Source organism: Plecotus auritus (assembly GCF_963455305.1).
Source record: "Plecotus auritus genome assembly, chromosome: 7".
Taxonomy (NCBI): domain Eukaryota; kingdom Metazoa; phylum Chordata; class Mammalia; order Chiroptera; family Vespertilionidae; genus Plecotus; species Plecotus auritus.
In genome coordinates this window covers 28260223-28280045 of record NC_137774.1, presented here as the reverse complement: position 1 = coordinate 28280045, position 19823 = coordinate 28260223, and the positions used below count along the sequence as shown (strand labels likewise).

At 38.4% G+C, this 19823-nt stretch overlaps 1 protein-coding gene across 3 annotated transcripts in view; it reads left to right on the top strand.

Moving 5' to 3' along the window:
- Nucleotides 1-19823, top strand: part of STXBP4 (syntaxin binding protein 4) — a 123160-nt gene that overhangs the window by 67758 nt on the left and 35579 nt on the right. For all 3 annotated transcript variants that reach the window (XM_080682382.1, XM_080682384.1, XM_080682383.1), the window contains 3 exons: nucleotides 3164-3280; nucleotides 4035-4084; nucleotides 6170-6303. In XM_080682382.1, coding sequence (XP_080538508.1) covers nucleotides 3164-3280; nucleotides 4035-4084; nucleotides 6170-6303 — 301 coding nt within the window. The remainder of the gene's footprint in view (nucleotides 1-3163; nucleotides 3281-4034; nucleotides 4085-6169; nucleotides 6304-19823) is intronic.

Sequence of the window (19823 nt, the reverse complement as noted above, 5' to 3'; positions counted from 1 at the left end):
AGCACCATAACTTAGACATGATTGCTACCTTTGTTTAGTAGACCGCCATGCTTACCATTTTCTATGTGCAACAGTCTTTCTTTCTTAGACCTTCTTGCTAGAATTATTTTCTTTCTTTCTCAAGTGCAGCTTTTAGAAATTTTGTCCAGTGAGGATCTATCGGTAATAAACTCTCTCCATTTTTGTTTGCCTGAGATTTTTTCAGTGTTTTTACCCCATGGTTACAGTAATCATCAACCAGTCATTTGTTTGAAATCTATTGTTTTTTGTAGATGATTTTAAGATCTCTTTATCGTCAGTGTTCAGCAGTTTGACCATGAAGAGTCATGTGTTGACTTAATTAATTTTTTTGGAGGGGGGGGAAGGAAATGCTGTTTTCTTCTTTTTTATTTTTTTTTTGTTCCACTAATTTTTTTTATTAATTTTTTAAAATTTCTTTATTGATTAAGGTATTACATATGTGTCCTTATTCCCCCATTACCCCCCAGCTCCCATTCATGACCCCACCCCCCTGTTGTCTGTGTCCATTGATTAGACTTATATGCATGCATATAAGTCCTTTGGTTGATCTCTCCCCCTTACCCCCACTGTCCCCTACTTCCCTGAGGTTTGACATTCTGATTGATGTTTCTCTGTCTCTGGATCTATTTTTGTTCATCAGTTTATGTTGTTCATTATATTCCACAAATGAGTGAGATCATGTGATATTTATCTTTCTCTGCCTGGCTTATTTCACTTAGCATAATGCTTTCCATCTCCATCCATGTTGTTGCAAATGGTAAGAACTCCTTTTTTACTACCGCAGCGTAGTATTCCATTGTGTAGATGTACCACAGTTTTTTAATCCACTCATCTGCTGATGGGCACTTAGGCTGTTTCCAAATCTTAGCTATGGTGAATTATGCTGCTATGAACATAGGGGTGCATATATCCTTTCTGATTCATGTTTCTAGTTTCTTGGATATATTCCTAGAAGTGGGATCACTGGGTCAAATGGAGTTCCATTTTTAGTTTTTGAGGAAACTCCATACTGTTCTCCACAGTGGCTGCACCGGTCTGCATTCCCACCAGCAGTGCACGAGGGTTCCTTTTTCTCCGCATCCTCGCCAGCACTTGTCATTTGTTGATTCGTTGATAATAGTCATTCTGACAGGTGTGAGATGGTACCGCATTGTTGTTTTGATTTGCATCTCTCTGATGATTAGTGACTTTGAGCAGGTTTTCATATGTCTCTTGGCCTTCCTTCTGTCTTCTTTCGAAAAGTATCTATTTAGATCAGTTGCCCATTTTTTTATTAGATTGTTTATCTTCTTTTTGTTAAGCTGCATAAGTTCCCTGTAAATGTTGGAGATCAAACCCTTATCATTGATATCATTGGCAAATATGTTCTCCCATGCAGTGGGCTTTCTTGTTGTTTTATTAATGGTCTCCTTTGCTGTGCAAAAGCTTTTTATTTTGATGTAGTCCCATATGTTTATTTTCTCTTTAGTTTCCATTGCTCTAGGAGCAGTATCAGTGAAGAAATTGCTTCGGCATATGTCAGAGATTTTTCTGGCTGTGGATTCCTCTAGTATTTTTATGGTTTCTCATCGTATGTTTAAGTCCTTGATCCATTTTGAGTTTATTTTTGTGTTATGGTGTAAGTTGGGGGTCTAGTTTCATTTTTTTGCATGTATCTGTCCAATTTCCCCAACACCATTTATTGAAGAGACTGTCTTGACTCCATTGTATGTTCATGCCTCCTTTGTCAAATATTAATTGAGCATAGTGATTTGGGTCGATTTCTGGGTTCTCTATTCTATTCTATTGATCTATATTTGACTTGATTATTCAGATTCATTGAGCTTCCTGAAGAAAAATGTCCTTTGCTTTTTTTTTTTAAACCATAAAGTGTTATCCTCAGCTTTTTTTCTTTCATTCTTTTTGGTCTTTCTTGTGTAATTCAGGTTGGATGTATGTAAGATCTTCTTTTCTCCTTACCTCTTCTCTTTCTTTTATGTTTTCCATTTTTATCTTTCTGCTTCATTATAAAGAGCTTCTTTACCTCTGTCTTCCAGCTTACCCATTCTCTTTTCAACTGTATTTAATTGGATAGTAAGCCCATAAATTGAGCTTCTAATTTAAATATGATTACATTTTTATTTTTTAAGATTGATTTTTTTATATCATTGGATCTATTTCTTAACCCTTTATTTTCCTTTCAATTCCTTAAGTTTTAAAACGTAAGTATTACTTTACATTCTATATCTGATCACTTCAGTGTCTGTGGTCTTTATAGGACTTCCTTTGTAATTTGTTTTCTTCAATGAACTTTTCATTTATGGTAGCTTATTTCTGAGGTCAGGTTCTTTTGATACAATGTATGTGAGAATTACTTAAGATTTCAGCGTAGAAAATGCCCCTGAAGAGAAGTTTTGTGTTTTCTTCTACCAGCTTGGGACCAATTTAAACTAAATTTTCAGCTTATGAATTTACGCAGTATAAATTCTGACCTTAAACCTGCTTGTGGTTAGCACTTATTCAGGGGATACTTTTAAAAATCTGCTCACCAAAGCCAAAGTCAAAACTCTGTTCACCTTGAGTTTGTTTCTTCCTAGTTCACCCATTAGAGTTCTCCCACCTGCCATATGTGCCTGATGAAACCCCACGCTGTAGGCTGCCAGAGCTCAGCATGTGCCCTCAGAGCAAATTACGCTGCAGTCACTCTTACTCCAGCGTTCACTCGGCACTGCTGCTGCTTGTCCGCATGGAACGCCTGCCCTGCCCACGGAATCCCTTACCTCCCTGCCAGCTCAGCTTCATATTGGATTGTGTAATATTAAACATAGGCGTATATCTTCAGAAGTTTTAGTTTTGCCACACTGGTAGGGTTTCTGTCAGCATCTGGTAAGCCATGTTGCAAAACAAAACACTGTAAACTAATTTAAATGCCATTCATTATAGGAAGTAATAAAGTTATATGAAGCTTATCTCATCAAATTTGCAGCACCCATGTGCAGTTTAACTGTTAAATGGGCCATTGTTTTTAAGTGCTGCCCCAAATAATAAAAAGAAAACAAATGATACAGCAGTGTCGGGTACTGGTTCACACAAGCTAAAGCAGGAGCCTCACTGTGGAACGGAAGAAGGGCGTAAGACAACCTTTTCTGCTCTCTCCACCCAGGGAAGTGTTCAGGAGTTAAGAAAGAGAATCACAGTGCTTGACTGCCAATTGAGAAAATCGGAAGTGGCTCGAAAAACTTTCGAGGCATCCACTGAAAAGCTGCTTCACTTTGTAGAGGTAAATTTTCCTATTGCATTCCTTTATGTCCATTTTTAAGAAATGGATAGGCAATGAAGCTATATAGATAAATATCAGTGTTCAGCGGCTGGTGAAACAGTCTGTGTGATAAAAACAGCAATACTAACTTAGAGTCAGATTTAAATTGCCTAGATAATGAAAAGACCAGCTAACATACAGGTTGTTAAGAGAATTGTTAAGACAGGGTAACATGATCCCAAATGTATACTGTTTGTTAATGAATACTTTCCTAAGAAAACTCTTGATATTCTATAAATATTATTTGATAAATGTTTACTAGTTATAAAGAAATATTCTATGGTTATATTTCAAAGTAGAATTACATTATATTGTAATTGATCCCCCCAACACCACCAAACAGAAATATCTTTTTAAAAAATATATTTTTATTGATTTCAGAGAGGAAGGGAGAGGGAGAGAGAGATAGAAACATCAAGTGATGACAGAGAACCATTTATCAGCTGCCTCCTGCTCACCCCCTATTGGGTATGGAGCCCGCAACCAGGGCATGTGCCCTTGTCAAGAGTCAAACCTGGGACCCTTCACACCGCAGGCCAATGTTCTATCCACTGAGCCAAAGCAGCTGGGGCAGAAGTACCCTTTTAATCAATTGAGGCGGCGGGGGGGGGGGGGGGGGTGTATGAAGAGGTGATAAATATTAATAAAGTGAGAAAAGACATTTTTAAAAACTATCAAATTTACAGATCTTCTTCGCTACTTTGTTTGTTGACAGGCTATTCAAGAAGTATTTTCTGATAATTGTGCTCCATTATCAACTTTAAGGTAAGAATATTTGAGTGCTTCCTACAGAGTACGGCCCCTGACTACATTTTCATCTGGTAATTGGGACTAAAATACAAGTCTCTTAGGTTTAAGATGCTGTGTAACTCCTATTGGATACTGTTCTTTAATGTCTTGTGGAAATAGATACAAGAATATGTCATTGTTGACCTCATCTCTGTGAAAGGAATTCCTGGAGATATTTAGCAAATCATTGTAACCTCATACTCTAAAGTTGAATTCCATAAAGAAATTAAGCATTCTATGTGTGAATAAAAGTTACTCTCCTAGTCACTGCTAAAGGTAACTCTCGATCCAACATATTAGTTGTTATGGCAAACAGAAGTTTATCAAACATGCTCATGCTATCCATTTCTTGCATTTTCAGCATTCAATAGACATGAATTAAAAATATATACTAGTATTTGGAGAATACACCTTGATTTTGTTATTATTCACAGTTGGTTTCTCTTATAAAGTTTCTTACTAGGAGCTACAATCATACTAGTAACATTTATTTATTTCAAACTGCAAGTTTATGGTCATTTAGATACATGATGCAAAAGAAAGATTTTTTTTTCTCATCTTATAGTAGCTGACACTAGCATTCAACTTCTAGTAATGTATGCTTACCGAAACATAGGCAAATACTACCTTATGCTATGAAAAAAGCAGTTTACTAAGTGAAGATGATTCACTGTATTCTTACTATATTTTAGGTTTCCAGAGCATTTTTTTGAATTTAGAAATCCTATAGTAGTACACTTTTAAACTCATTTTATTGTTATGTTTTATTTCTTCTAATGAAGGAATTTAACATTTTTAGTTGTTACCCATGCTGCTTATGATGTAAGATAATTATGTGAATTCCATGATAATTATTTTTAGTAAGGATGTTAAAATACTCAGCAATCAGATTCCCCTTGTAGGTATGCCCTCTACCCGCACCCCCACGGTCTCATTGTGACTCTGAATAATAATTCAGTCTTCCCTTGCCTTAATCTAGTTCATGAAAAAAAGATAAATTTTAAAAGTAACATTAAATAAAGTTTCACCATGTCTTGGAAAGTTAAACACTAGCAAAATTTGGTTCATTCTTTTTTTTTTTTTTTTTTTTTTGGCGGGGGGGGGGAGGTTTAAGGGGAGGATCTCAATAGAATATTCATCAGCTTTTTGTTTTTAAGGAATTTTAAAAATTGATTTCAGAGAAAGAGAGAGAGAGAAACATCAACAATGAGAATCATTGATCAGCTGCCTCCTGCATGCCCCCTGTTGGGTATTGAGCCCGCAACCCAGGCATGTACCCTGGCCGGGAATTGAACCATTACTTCCTGGTTCATAGGTCATTGCTCAACCACGGAGCCACACCAGCTGGGTCAGTCTTTTTAATATACTATATCTTCGTGGTGGATATTTGTCTTGGTCATTCAACACAAATTAAAGGTTCTGTATTTGAATTTAATAATTGATGCTTTAATCTTTCCTTGTTAATTAATCCCATTATGCTTAAGAATTATGCTTAGCATAATGGCTTTTTGCAATAAACAAACCCTTGCATTTTTAATTATATCTAAATGCATTTATTTCAGGTGACATTTGCATTTTTTTAAGTAACATTAGTGCTCTAGGCTGTTAGATTTAGGAGCAACAAATGGAAGTGCTTAAGAGATAATTTCACGAGTAAATATACATATTGAAGTTATGGTTGATATTATAAGAAGTAATAGTAGATGCATGTTTAATAAATTTATGTTTATGAGCTTAACTTGAATTTTTACAAAATGAAATAAAGGCTACATCATGTTAGCATAATATAAGCACTCACTAAAAAAGCCCAACAAATGATTTAGGAGGTGGGCCATCCTTCTATTCCTTTTTTTAAAATATGCCTATTTATTACACAGTCAAGAATTGAAAACAGAAGTAATGTTTTCTGTGAATTACTTCATTTATGGCTCTAAGAAGACAATGTTCCCAGATGTAGAAATATTTCTGTACAAATGTATAATTAATATGAATTCAAATTTAGCAAAGATAGATGCTGTTTATTGTGTGATGACTTCAACTTTTGTTTTATTGCCCTCACAGTGAAAGAAGAGCCTTGTTAGCCTCTCAGACTTCCCTTACTTCGCTGGGCAGGAATGGCCGGAACATCCCAGCCTCGCTGGCCCTGGAGTCTAAGGAACTCGTTAAGTCCGTTCGTGCCACACTTGATATGGACTGTAAGTTTCCAGAGTTTTTCACCTTTTAAAATTAATTGATTTAACAAAACAAAAGAAAATTTCAGATTTGACAGTTTGGCTGTGTTGAAGTGTTAGTTTGGCTGCAGTAACATTGGTAGCTAAGTGATAAGAATCTTAACGCACTGGTTACAGGGGGAGAATATTGGTTTTACTTAAACTGTCCAGAATGGCTTCCAACAGAAGATAGCTGATTAAGATGTGTCTTTACTTCCATCCAAAGTCTCTTTGATGTGGAAGAATGGGCATAAAAATAGGTCCTCAGCAGCACTGGGAACCTGGAAGAGTGGCGTCAACATGGAGGAATTTTTGAACAATATGAATAAATGGACCCTTTGCTGGCGTGACTCAGTTGGTTGGCGTACCATTTCATACACCAAAAGGTCGTGGGTTCTTTTCCCTGTCAGGGCACGTGCCCAGGTGGGGTCTGATCCCTGCTTGGAGTGTATGTGGGAGGCAACCAGTCAATGTTTCCCTCTCACATGGATGGTTCTCTCTTTCTCTCTCCCTCTCCCTTTCCCCCGGGCCAAAAAAAAAAAATGTAGACATCAGGTGGAGTAAGATTGAACGTACAACCCAGCTGAGCCAAAGACCCCCAAAACACAGTAAATGTGAAAGACAAGATGCTGTATCAGTGAGTTCAGCAGAACCGCGGGGAAATCCCCAGGATCACAGGCAGGGAAAACTAGGCCGTGGGGCAGCCAGCAAGGTAATTAATTAAAGGGCTGACGAAGAGCTGAACCAGTTCCCTGCTCTTCAGGGCTGCTTGCTCAGGCATTTACTCCTCAGCGAGGCCAGGAGAACACCTCTCTAGGAAATGCATGGTTTGCCAGGGCCCGAGGCACCACTGAGCTAGAAAGAGAAGCGGGCAATGCTCGAAGTAACTTCCAGCATCTCACAGGACAGGAGGTCCTGGGGGGAAAGCTGGAATGACTGGACATTTCCATCCTTCCCTCCTGCCATCTCCAGGCACTTCTGCCTCTTCGTGCATGCGGACTCCTTTCTTATTGTTTGTTTTTCTGTCTCTTCCCTTGATGTCAATCAGTCTGCCAATTGATTTTGTGCTGGCCATTTTACTATTTTTCTAGTTTGCCATTCTTCATTTTTCTGTGCTGGGGACCAGATATAAAATATATATAGATAAAAGTATATGGAGATATAGATAAAATTCTACATTGAATAAGTATTAAAATAATAAGTTTTGAGTTATGTCCTAAGTAGTAGATGGCTTGACTTGACTTGGTGGAGAGCAGTGTTCAGAATTCTTTGGGGTAACTTTTTCCTTCAGTACTTTGTTATAGAGGATTAGAAATGGTGGCTCTAATAGTAGCTGCTTAGTTTATGTGGTAGGGCTTTTTAAAATTTTGTATAACCTATTACCTTTTAAAAAATCAAATTACATCTCAAAAAACCTGTAAGAACTCTTTATGTAAAGAAATCCTGTAGGTTTTAAGGTGCGGGGGGGGGGGGGAGATAAAAAATAACCACTCATAATATATATGCGTAAGCTCACAATTTTTTATATCAGACATTTTTAAGTTAGAGTGGGAACAGGGTGGGGAAGCACCTTCACAGACATAGCCCAGTGACACTGCCATCATTCATTTTAATTACCTTGCTAACATTAACCTTTATATTTGCCAAACGTGGTTATTCAAAGAAAATGTCTGAAATTCAGCAGAACTTCTTTGAAGAAAAGTGAAAAATTCCCTCTGTACCTTTTATCCATTGCAAGGTTATACATACTTTGTTTAAGACTAGCAATAGTTTCTATGTTTTCTTTTTATTTAGAAATGTAGTTGCCAATGCTGGCATATTTTCTCAATACGTTTATACTTTTGTATAATATATCCTTTTAAGTTTAGGAATTTAGATCAGCTCATTTTTCTTTCTCTTTACACAGTAGCGTTTCCTACATGTGCAATGAGAACCAGAAACCTACTACCATGAAGTAGATAATTCAGCTTCAGCCTTCACCTCATTTCCTCGGCCCTGGCTATCTGGTTATTTCAAGTTACAATCTGAAATTTTCGCTTGGGTAATTGCCTCCACTTTCTTCATAATAGAAGGACTCTCTAAGATGTAATACTGTGGGATTTCCTCGGAAATGAGAATAAGATTTCTTGGGGCTGAGAGCTTAAGAACAATCTTCCAAAGAATGTCTACAAGACAATTGTGAACCTTTTTTGGATCGTGGGATACACTAAAATCTGGAGAAAGTCCTTCTCCCAGAATTGTGCAATTATATCGTTTTTGCATTCATTTTCAGGTGTTTATGACTAACACAGATGGCCCTCTGCCCTCAGCAGAATACCTTGAGCAGTGGAGAAGTTTGTGAATCATAGAGGCACCCTGGGATAACAGTTCAAATCCATAATGCTCCTCAGAATCTCTGAGTTTCCCTAGAGATAGATGCTCCAGAGAGCATCCCATAAGTCCCCCAGCTGTCTTGGGCACATTACGTAACCTCTGGGCCTGTTTCCTCACATAAAAAGTGGAGATTGTATCAGAAGTGTCAGGATTGGAGGATTAAATGAGATACATGTAAAATAGCTAACAGCACCTGGTAATATAAGAGGCTTCATAAATGGACATTAGCATAGCTGCTAAGCTGTACCACATTATCATTTAAAGTATTATTATTTAAAGTAATTAACTTAATGCAACTTTTCTCTGTGCAGAGTACTAAATAATTATTGCCTAAAGCTTCTTTCAATTTGGATACTTTTAAAAATATGGAAGATGAGAGGTTTTCTTAATATAGAACATTTAATGTTATTATGGATTTTGAGTTAGAATATTGTCATCACAGGAAACGGCAGCTAAATGTCTGAGTCAGCATCTTTTAGTTGCTTATTGCTAACTGTAAGAAAACATTGGCCTGTTCTGTTACATTACTTCCATTGAAACAGTATATAGACAGAATAGGCATTTTTAATAATTTTTTGAATCCTTGGAGGTACTTACATTGCTCTCCATCAATACTTACGTGGTCAATATTGGAATGCTTTCGTGTAATCTTTATTTAAAATAACTACTTGCTTTGAACTATAATCTTCTTTGATTGACATCTAGATGGACAAACTAACTCTAACAAAAGCAGGAAGAGGCAGTTCTAGTTTAAAAATGCATAATAAAAGAATCTAGCTAGATAATCCCTGAGGAGGTCTTTAATAAAAAGAGGACTTACTGACTTCCTGAGTAATTGGTAGCATAAACACAGGCATTACCTTCCTTCAAGATTCCCATGGAAATGATTAATGCAATATCCAAATAGGGTAAAATATTCAAAAGCACCAGCAGTAACAGGCAGACCCCCCTGCCCGCCCCCCGCCCCAAGTCTTTTCAGTACAGGCCAGGTAGCACCTCTTAGAAGGAAAACACAAAGGGCCAATTTGTTCCTCCTTCTGCTGGCACAACAGTAGCAATGATGAGGAACCCTGGCAGGAGGGCACTCCATACTGCATTCGAATGTGAAGGGGCAATAAAGTCAGAAACTGCCTGGCGGGTAGACAGACTCTTTTTTCTCTTTTATCTTTGTGAGTCGATGGCATTTTTAAAAAATATTTTTTTATTGATTTCGGAGACGAAAGGAGAGGGACAGAGAGACAGAAACATCCTGCACGCCCCCCACTGGGGATCGAGCCGCCAACCCAGACATGTGCCCTGACTAGGAATCAAACCGTAACCTCCTGGTTCATAGGTTGACACTCAACCACTGAGCCACACCAACTGGGCTCAATGGCATTTTTGCAATTCTCGGGGTTCACACACGTTCTGTGTCAAGCAGAAGGCTTACCGGGGCTTGGTCCTCTAGGCAGCCTAGAAACACTTTAGATCTGACATGCCCTGGGCATCCAGAAAGCTTTAAATGTAAAGGGAGTTGACACAGCGGCTTCTGCACCTATTACCATAGTGTTCTGCATACCACCCCTGACCCTGGCTTGCCCCTCACATCCTTCAGACCTCTGCAACATCCTTGTACACACAATGTAAATGCATATTGGCCAGCCCCTAGCCTGAACAACTTGGTGAATGTCAGGGCAGCCAGGGTCCACACATCCTATCAGAGATCAAAAGCCAATTCTGAGGACAGAGCTCTCTGCATTCAAGCTTTTATAAAGAGAAGTGCATCACACATACACACACACACACACACACACACACACACACACTTCATCCAAGCTCTTCTAAACAAATATATACATAAATATACCAATGTGCGACGATGGAAAAAGTCCATGGTACTAAAGCTAGAAAATAGAGCTGTTGGGATTCAGAATAGACTCTGGGAACAAGATGGTAGTGATCTCAGGCCAAAACCTCCCCATTCTGCTCTTATACTTAGAAATGACATTTAAAATTGCATTTGTGTGTTTAAAAGATTGAAACCAAGAAATGAACCTCTCCCTGCACCGAAACGGAGGGTGAAACTCTAATGACAGGTGGGCCCTTAAGCTTCCGAGGCTCACGGAATTTAGATGAGCAGCTGGGGCAAAGGTTTCTACCCCTATGAGGGCCCAGACGACGCCGGAGCCAAGGAAGCAAGGAGTCCATAGAGAATGCACTGTCTTTTCTTAAGTTGCTCCTATGTTACATACTAAAAAAATAAAAAATCCCCCAATTTAGAGCCATCCAATCCTGGCCCCTTATTAAATTTGAAAGTGAATATTCTCATCTACCACAGGTGGGGGTATAACTGGGCACAACATTCTTGGGAATCAGTTTTACAGTGCATATCAGGAGCGTGTGAAATGTCTATTTGAAAAGTTTCTGTGAAAGTTAAACAAAAATGTTGTAATGGTCATATATTTTAACTTAATAATCACACTTACTGGTATGTTTTTGCAAAGAAAATAATGAGAGATGTGCATAAAAGTGCATACCTAAGTATTTTTATCACATCATTTCTTATAATAGAAATATGGATGTTCAACGGTTACAAATTGGTTGCATAATTATGTAATTCTTATTCAGCCATTTGAAAATAAGGATGAACTTTCCTCCTACCAAGCAATGACCGACCATCTGATTTCATATTTGTCTATGCAAGCCTCCTGCATCAATTCAGGTGTTCCTGGCTGAAATTAGCAATATTTTAACTTTTAAATTTAGAAGGTCTGTAGTAGCTCATCAGAAGTGATTTAGGCAGATGGGGAAAGGTTTGGGGAGAAAACGGGGAAATGCATTTGAAGGCCTTCATAATTTTTCTTTTAGATCCAAAACTCTGACTAGATATAGCACCTTCTCATTGTACTTATTCTGGGTCTCAAACTATCATTATTGCTTTTCTTACTTCCCCCAGAACATATTTTTATTAACATGAATTTATCAAAGGGAGAGTCAGATGTCTTTGGTGAAAGTCAGCTGTACTATTTAGAATGGGCATTATGGAATTTAATTTTCCGTAAAGTAATCATGCATGTTTATGTATCTTTCTTCTGGAATTTAGGAGAGTGTTCCAAGCATCAGCGAATCACTTAGATGATTCTGATGCCATTAGAGAGACAAGTGCACCTGTTTTTATAAGGCAGACCTGTTCTCTGGAGACTTGATTATTCAGAGCCAGATAATAGCCACTGTAAATGTTTATAGAAAATGCTAAGCTCATATATTATCCTGTATCATTGCAAATTAAAAGTAGGTCACTTTTGAAATGTTCCATTAAGAAAGTATATCAGATTCAATCTTGGTTGATTTCTGGGAAAGAAACTATGCTTAGGTTATTTAATTTTGTTTTAAATGGGCAAATTATTATTAGCTTCAAGAAAAATCAGTAATTTCTTTCCTGGTACAGTTTTATTTCCAGAAAACTCTATCACTTAAGAAAATGTAATCATTTTGATTCATCGCTTTATTCTTTCATGAACTATTCCTTGAGTATCCGCAGTGGGCCAGCGCTTAACCTAGGCACTGGAATAACAGCATGAACAAAGCCCTTGCCATCCCATTGCTTAAGGGCAGAGATGACAAACAAATTAGCAAATAAGTGAGTAACAATTCCAGACAGTGATGACTGATACAAATATAACCAAACAAAAGTGGGGATGTTACTCCTCTTTAAAGGGGTGACATTTGAGCCAAGATCCCACCTGGAGAAAATCCATGGGAAGAGCTTTTCAGGCCACGTGCAAAAGCCCTGAGGTAGGAGCAATCTTAATGTAGTTGCAGGACAGACAAAACCCCGATATCTCATACAGCGGAGCTAGCCGGAGAGTGACAGGAGAAAGCAGGAGAGTGACAGGAGAGGGTGGAGGTGGAGCAAGGAGCCAAGTCAGGCAGGGCTTTGGCCGCCATCCTCAGGAGTTCGGATTTTCTTTTGTGTCATAGGAGCCATTGACGGTTTTAAGCAGGAGGAGTAATATGACCTGATCTACATTTTAAAAGATCATTGAGGCATTTCTTTGAAACTGGACTGTAAGAGCCGCAAGAGTAAAGAAAGCAGGAAGACTACTTGGCTGCTGCAGTGGTCGACAAGGGAGATAGTAGTAGCTTGGGCTCGGTTTGGAGTAGCTAGGAGCAAATGTTCCTTGTTTAAAAAGAGATTAGTATTAAACTGCTATGTGAGTGGATAACGTTTGGAACACCTGAAATTCAATACTGATGTTCAGACTTGATATCCCTGTGCATATGGGGCCCATGACTCCAGATGCACAAAGCCATGCTGTGTTGTCATCACAGATCTTAGCCCACCTCATGTTTCCCTATTACTCCTTCGGCACATTAATTAACTATTGAGTATGTGCCTTTTTCATGGAACAAATTCCATGAACTGAAATGGTGAAATTGTTTAAAAATACCAAATCTGTAGTAATCCTCTGCTATTCTCTGTCGGTATACAAGAAGCAAACTTAATACAGTTTGTTATAAAATCATAAAGCCGCCATATTTCCTGTATTTAGTGCACACACACAGATTTCTAGTGAGTAGTGATCCAAGAGCTACTACACAGTATGCATTTTCATGGAAGATCATTACCAGGGAAGTATTTCAGATCCAGACTTTAATCACATAGATTGCCAGCAGCCTTAATATAGGAAGGCTTGGCTAGATGAGCAGTACTTAATTCTTCCCACAGGACAGGAGTATGGTTGTCAAGGGGATTGCAGGATGGACAGCATCTAAGATTTAATGTAGTAAAAGCCTATATACCTTAGGACTAACATGATGAACAGATCAGAACATAAAATGATTTCTAACACAAAAGCAGAAAAAAAATACAAGGGCTGCTTCAAAAACTACAGAAGGGCACTGATGGTAAAGTCTGTTAAATTATCTGCCTTCCAGAAAATGGAACTCCAGTTTCTTTCACGATTAGAACTGACTATAATAACAGAATGTCTAAAGTGTAGTTCACGCTGCAGTCCTGTAACTGTCTGGACAAGCAAAACGTAAATGATGCCAGAAAGAAATATTTGTCCCTCAAGGACTGAGGATGCCCTCATCCAAATGGAGTAAATTTTGGGGGGTTAATGGGATGAGTGTCAGAGGTCAAATGAGGACGAAGTAGCAACAGCTCATCTCAGAAAAGACAGCAGCGGGAGCCGTTGTTGCAGTAACAGCTCGAGCAATAATTTAATGTGATAAATGAGTTCAATTTCGATCCAGAACTTTCTGCCTTCAACAACAGAATATGACTATTACTAGGACAGATAATATATTTTGAAATCGTAATATCATAGAGATAAAAGGTTTTTAAATTTTATCAGTTTTACATAAGGTTTAAAAGTACTATTTTACATCAATATGTCTGCACATCAATAAATCCTGTGAGATAGGCATTATCATTTCTAATTTAAAAGGTAGAAAAAGATCAAGGCTCAGAGAACTTAAATGATGTACTTAAGTCACAGGCTTGGAGCGGACAATCCCAGAACCCTAACTCAGATCTTCTGATGAGTCCTATGGGTCTCTAGGGGATATAGTTTGTCATTACATCACAATTGAATTGGGATATTTTTTCTCTTTGGAGTACATAACATGGCAGGAAGGAGTGGGGGGGGGGCGGTCTTATACTCAACGGTATCTTAGGTTTGATAAAATACAGTGACTTCTTAGTACCTAAGTTTCTGGAGTGGGAATACAGTCTTCATGACATTGTTTCAAGCACAAAGGGAACTATATTAAAGTGCTTTGTAAAATGTAAAGCACTATGTAAATAGAAGATTATGTTTAGAGTTCATTTTTTATTTTAATTAGAATCATTGACCAACATTTACCTCATCTTAACTAATTTTCCTGACTTACATCTTCAGAATAAAGCACCAGCTTTCATTGGTTCAAAAAACGTTCCCAATTTTTTTTCAGTTATAGAGGATACCTAACTCTGATGCATTAGTTTTCCAGGAAGTCAGATTGGCAGAATATGTTTTGTTTTTTGTTTTTTTGTTTTTTTGGTGTGTGAGTTTATTAGAAACTTGTCTTTGAATATTCTTTTTAGAGGGAGCATTTGTTACTTCTGAAATTTAAACCATCTTTTAAAAGTAAAAAAAAAAAAAAGTTAAGCATTATGGAAACCTCAAAATAAGGAATAAAAACTTCCTTTGGCATCATTTACAAAGCAGTGCATAAAAAGGGAATAATAGATGCGCCTAGGTTAAAGACCTTAAAACCGAAGATGCAGAATTAAGAACTGAATCTTTAATAATCTTTTTCAAAAACGTGTGAGCTTATGAACTTATCCAACCAACATTACCAATTAGATTAAGATGATTAGGTCTTGGGACTGCACAATGCTATTGGTGTTTCTCATTTCTTCTCCCAAATGCTAATGAAAGTTAAAGTCAACATAAATTCACTCCCAAAGTAGATTGGAGTGAGAGAACCTGCTTCTTGCACGAGATCTTTTAGATCTGGAGTTAATTCCTCAACCTCACTTTTGCTCCGTTTATAAAATGGAAAGAATGAGCATCTTGGCTCATTACATTACGGGCTAAAATGGAGTGACATTTGTGAAATTGTCTGTAGTTTTTACATAAAAATCAGTTCAATGTACCCTAAATGCTATCTTCATCAAAACAATAGGCTCATTTTTTAAATTTATCTTTATAAATTAAGTATTGTTGAAAATATTACAAACGTTCCCTCTGTCCCCCCTTCATCCCACTCCCACCTACCCACCCCCAGGCCTTCACCACACTATTGTTTGTGTTCATTGGTTATGCATATAAGTTCTTTGGTTAAACTCATTTTTACTTGTAGAGAGGCAGAATAGTATAGGTTCAAATACAGCTCTACTACCCAATAGATTTGTGTTTTGGGGTTTCTCTAAGCTGAGTCTCATTTTCTTCATCTATGAACATGGAGACATCACCAACTCATCGAGTTGTTACAAGAATTAAATATAATATATCTGAAGTAGCAAGCTTATTAAAGATAATGTTTATAAAGTGACTCACATCTGGTAGGTACTCAATATGTATCATCATTATAATTTTCATCATTCATTGTCATTATGTAAAAGAAGTAGTTTGTCCTTGCAGTCTTGTCTGAGGGTAAACGTTTCTCTTCTTCCCCGCTTTTTGTTGGAGGAGTAGGGGGAGAGCTGGAAACCTTGGAAGGTGGTGAAAGGTTCCTACCAATGTATATTTGTATCATCTATCATTATTAAATCAGTCCACTGAAAACACACAGGAAACCATGTGCTGAAACCTTGAAAACAATTGCAAACTAACATTTCACTCTTTTAAGTAGCAGTTACATTTGCATAGGAAACCCAGCTTCAGCTCACATTTACTTCCCGAATATAAAGTTTGAAATAATAGAGAAGTTTAAGTCTAACTGGCAGCCTCAAGGGCTCCCATATTGCAGTCTTGTATATGGAGAGGGAGGCCTTGCTGAACTTATACAGAAGGTAGAAATGCCCAGGAATGGGTATGAGTAGCCACCCGTTCATTGCAAACCTTTACGGTAAGCTAGAAGGTAGAAATGCCCATTGCAAACCTTTACGGTAAGCTACATTTTCACAGTCATTCCGCCCCTAAGAGGAAGGAGTAAGCCATAGAGATATCTCGTAGAAGAATGTCCCAGCAGCAAGTGCAAAGGCCCCGAGGCGGGAGAGTGCCTGGTATGTTTGTGAAAAACAAACTGACATTTGCCTGAATCTTCCCAGTTGAGAAAATGACCTTCAGAGTGGCAAGGCTAGAATGTTTCCCTGGGTGAAAAAAGTTCCCTCTTATATACAAACTAGAGGCCTGTTGCATGAAGATTCATACAATAGGCCTCCCTTCCCCTGGCTGCTGGCACCTGGGACCCAGGCCTTCGCTCTGGCCAGAGCCTCAGTCTTCACTTCAGCCGGAGCGCCACTCCTGTAGCTCCCTCTGCCCCCTGCCCTCCCCCTCAGAGCAGGCGTCCCACCCGACCGGCTGCTCTGCGCCTGCATGCGTGCTGCCCAGAGGCCCGGAGCAGCTGGGGGGCGGGGCCACCACCACCTTTGTTGGGTTAGTTTGCATGCTCACTCCTGATTTGCTGGTGGGCGTCACAAAGTGACAGTCAATTTGTATATTTCTCTTTTATTAGTGTAGATCACCTTCTTAGAGCTTTGATGAGCTTTATGAAGCAACTTCACGCTCTGCTGAGATGACTCCCTTCTGCCTTGCCCATCTCTTTGACTCCTTTCTATCCAATCGGAAGAAGTTTGGGGAAAACAGCTTAGTTAAGATTATGTTAGAAACACTGTGGGTGAATCTTCCTGAGAGAAGCCGCTGTCCCTCCTCACCACGTGATATTGTCTCATTCAGTTTAGCATTCCCAATGGCCTATCACAGTGCTGGACACACAGCTGATGTGACTGTTTGATGAGTGAATTTGTTGTTAAGTTATCTCCCCCATAAATTCAGTAAGAAAGAAGGAAAGACACCCTTCCCTACTGTGGTGTTTTCCCTTCTTAGATTTCGGGGAACGAAAAGACAAGCATCACCTTTATTTGTTCACAGGGAAGCAAAGGAATGAATCCTGAGAACACAGAGATGAGTGTATTACATATTGTAAATAGAATGAACCTTACCAATCTAATATGAATGCTGGCTATTTCATAATTCTCTTGTTTTCTTCTTAATCTACAGAGCTCTGTTTAGTTTTATAAGGGACACACTCCGTGATGGCCGATGCTAAAAGCTTAATTGTCTGATTCCAAATGATACTAACATAATGGACTCATTTGTTTTGTCTCCATTTTCTGTCTTCACATCACATACGAGCGCAAACCTTTTATAACCTGACAATAATTGAAATGCCTTTATCTTTTATTCATTTTATTTTCAACTTCTTTCTCTGTAGACCCCTAGTGGAAACAGTCTTAACATTATTCATTCCTGTTTGGTGCATTGAATGCCTGGTACTTTGTACCTCATTACTAGCAATTTGTGAATTCTTTATAAATGCTTTTGCTAATTAATTCCTAATTACCTTGTTGGACATACTGATGACAAAATGCCCAAAAGATTTGGTTTCATTTACATAACATATAAGTAGGAAATGGGCGAAAATATATGCTCTGTTGCTTTTACTGTTCACTTTAGAAACATAGTATTATTTTAATCTAAACTAAGCAAATGAAAGCATTTCAGCTCCTAATGTCATTATTTGTGAGTTAGGAAATTACATACCTGTTGAATTGAAACCTTTATTTCTAAAAGTGAATTGATAAAAAGTGTAGGGATGCTCAATGGCCATGTGCATAACTTCTCCCCTACAGCCTATTCTCTGTGGTCTTTAATACATAAACCAGACCACATCACTCCTCAAGTCCAAACTCTTCAGCCATTTCCTATCACACTTAGAATAAGATTTGAACTCTTGACCGTGGCATAGGAGGTCCTCATTCCTGGCCCTGACTAGCTGTCTGTTCTCATTGTCTGCCACTCTTCCCTGCTTACACTACCCCAGCCCCATCGATCTTTCTGTGGTTGTTGACATGCCAAGCTCATTCCCACCTCATTGCCTCTGTACTTGCCCTCCACCTCCCTGGAATGGCCTTCCTCAGAACTTCATAAGACTCACTCTTTCACTTATTCTTGATCTGTGTTCTCACGTCATCTTCTCAAAGAGGCTTTTCCCAGCCACTCTAAACTACTAGACCCCCTCATCAGTAAGTATCACTCATGATTCCTCTACTCTAATTTGTTTTTTCTAAGAGCACCGATTGCTACCTGAGACTGTATTTTACATTCTGTCCCACTAGAAAGTAAAATACAGGAAGGCAAGGTTCTCATATGTCTTTTCACCACTGTAGCCCCTAATCTATTAGCTCAGTGATTCAATATGTGTTAATTGAACAACTAAATGAATAAGATCCTGGAGGTAGATTATATAGGACTGAACAACCGTTGAAGAGAGAAGCAAAGAGGAGAAGTAAAAACAACACTGAATTTTTGAGCCTGGATAACTGAAGGGTGGTAGAACCATCCAAAGTCACAAGTAACACAGAAAGAAAGACAGATTTGGGAGAAAAGACAGACAAGTTCTGTAGAAATGCTCATAGACATTTAGAGGGAGATTGAGAGCGAGGTCAGGATTGGAGATGGTTAGGGGATGATTCGTGTAGTTTTGATAGTTGAAGCCCAAATATTGTAGAGAAAGGATGTATCAGGAAGAGAAGGAGAAGTCCTGTGGGGACAGCTCAGAGGAAGAGGGGCCAGATGGAGAGCAGTCAGGATGCTAGGAGCAGAAATGAAGGTAGATTATTGGGAGGTTAAAAAATAAAGCCCAAGGAGAAGAGAATTTTACGGCGGGAGTGATAAGGAGCGCTAAATGCTGGTCACAAGAGGACAACACATGAGAAACAAATTGGCTGTGATTGTGAGCATTTGTGGCCTTTGAGAAAGATGCTTCCATAGATTGGTGAGGGCAGACATACATTTTACCAGCGCTGCCTTGAGTGCTAGTTTAATGTTTCTTCCGTGATTCGTAAGGCATTTCAATATCTCTTAGACCTTCTGGTCATTTTGTAAATGTCAGTTATGTAACTCTAGTTTAAAAGGTGTAGGATTAAGGAAAAAAGGTCTAGGTAGGAAGTTGAGCTGCATCTATACCGATCCTGTAACATATGGTAGATGTTACTTAACTTGAACAAATTCCCGCCTGTGCCCAGATTTCTGTGACTTTCTCGTGAGGGATGCAAGGTGCTCTGATAACTCTCAACAACGTGTCATTTAAGTGTGTGCACAGTTTTTTTTTAAATTGAGAAGTGCTGAGATAGAAGGGAAAATGTTACTTAGGCCAGCAATATACAGGGTTTCCCCAAAAAATGTATGCACACTGTCACAGCTGATAGCTCAATTTTGAAAATGAAACGTATCTTAATAAACACTGTGTTTATAATTACTCAAAGTGTGTGTATACATTTGAGGGGACACCTTATATTTATTTTATTGCCTGCTGACAAAAATGTGTTCAACTTTATTTTCGTTAATTTTGAAAAGATCTGAAAAGTGGAAAAGCAGGAAAAATTGCTTATAATTCACCGCTAAGGGACAATCATTATTTACATTTTGACTTAATTT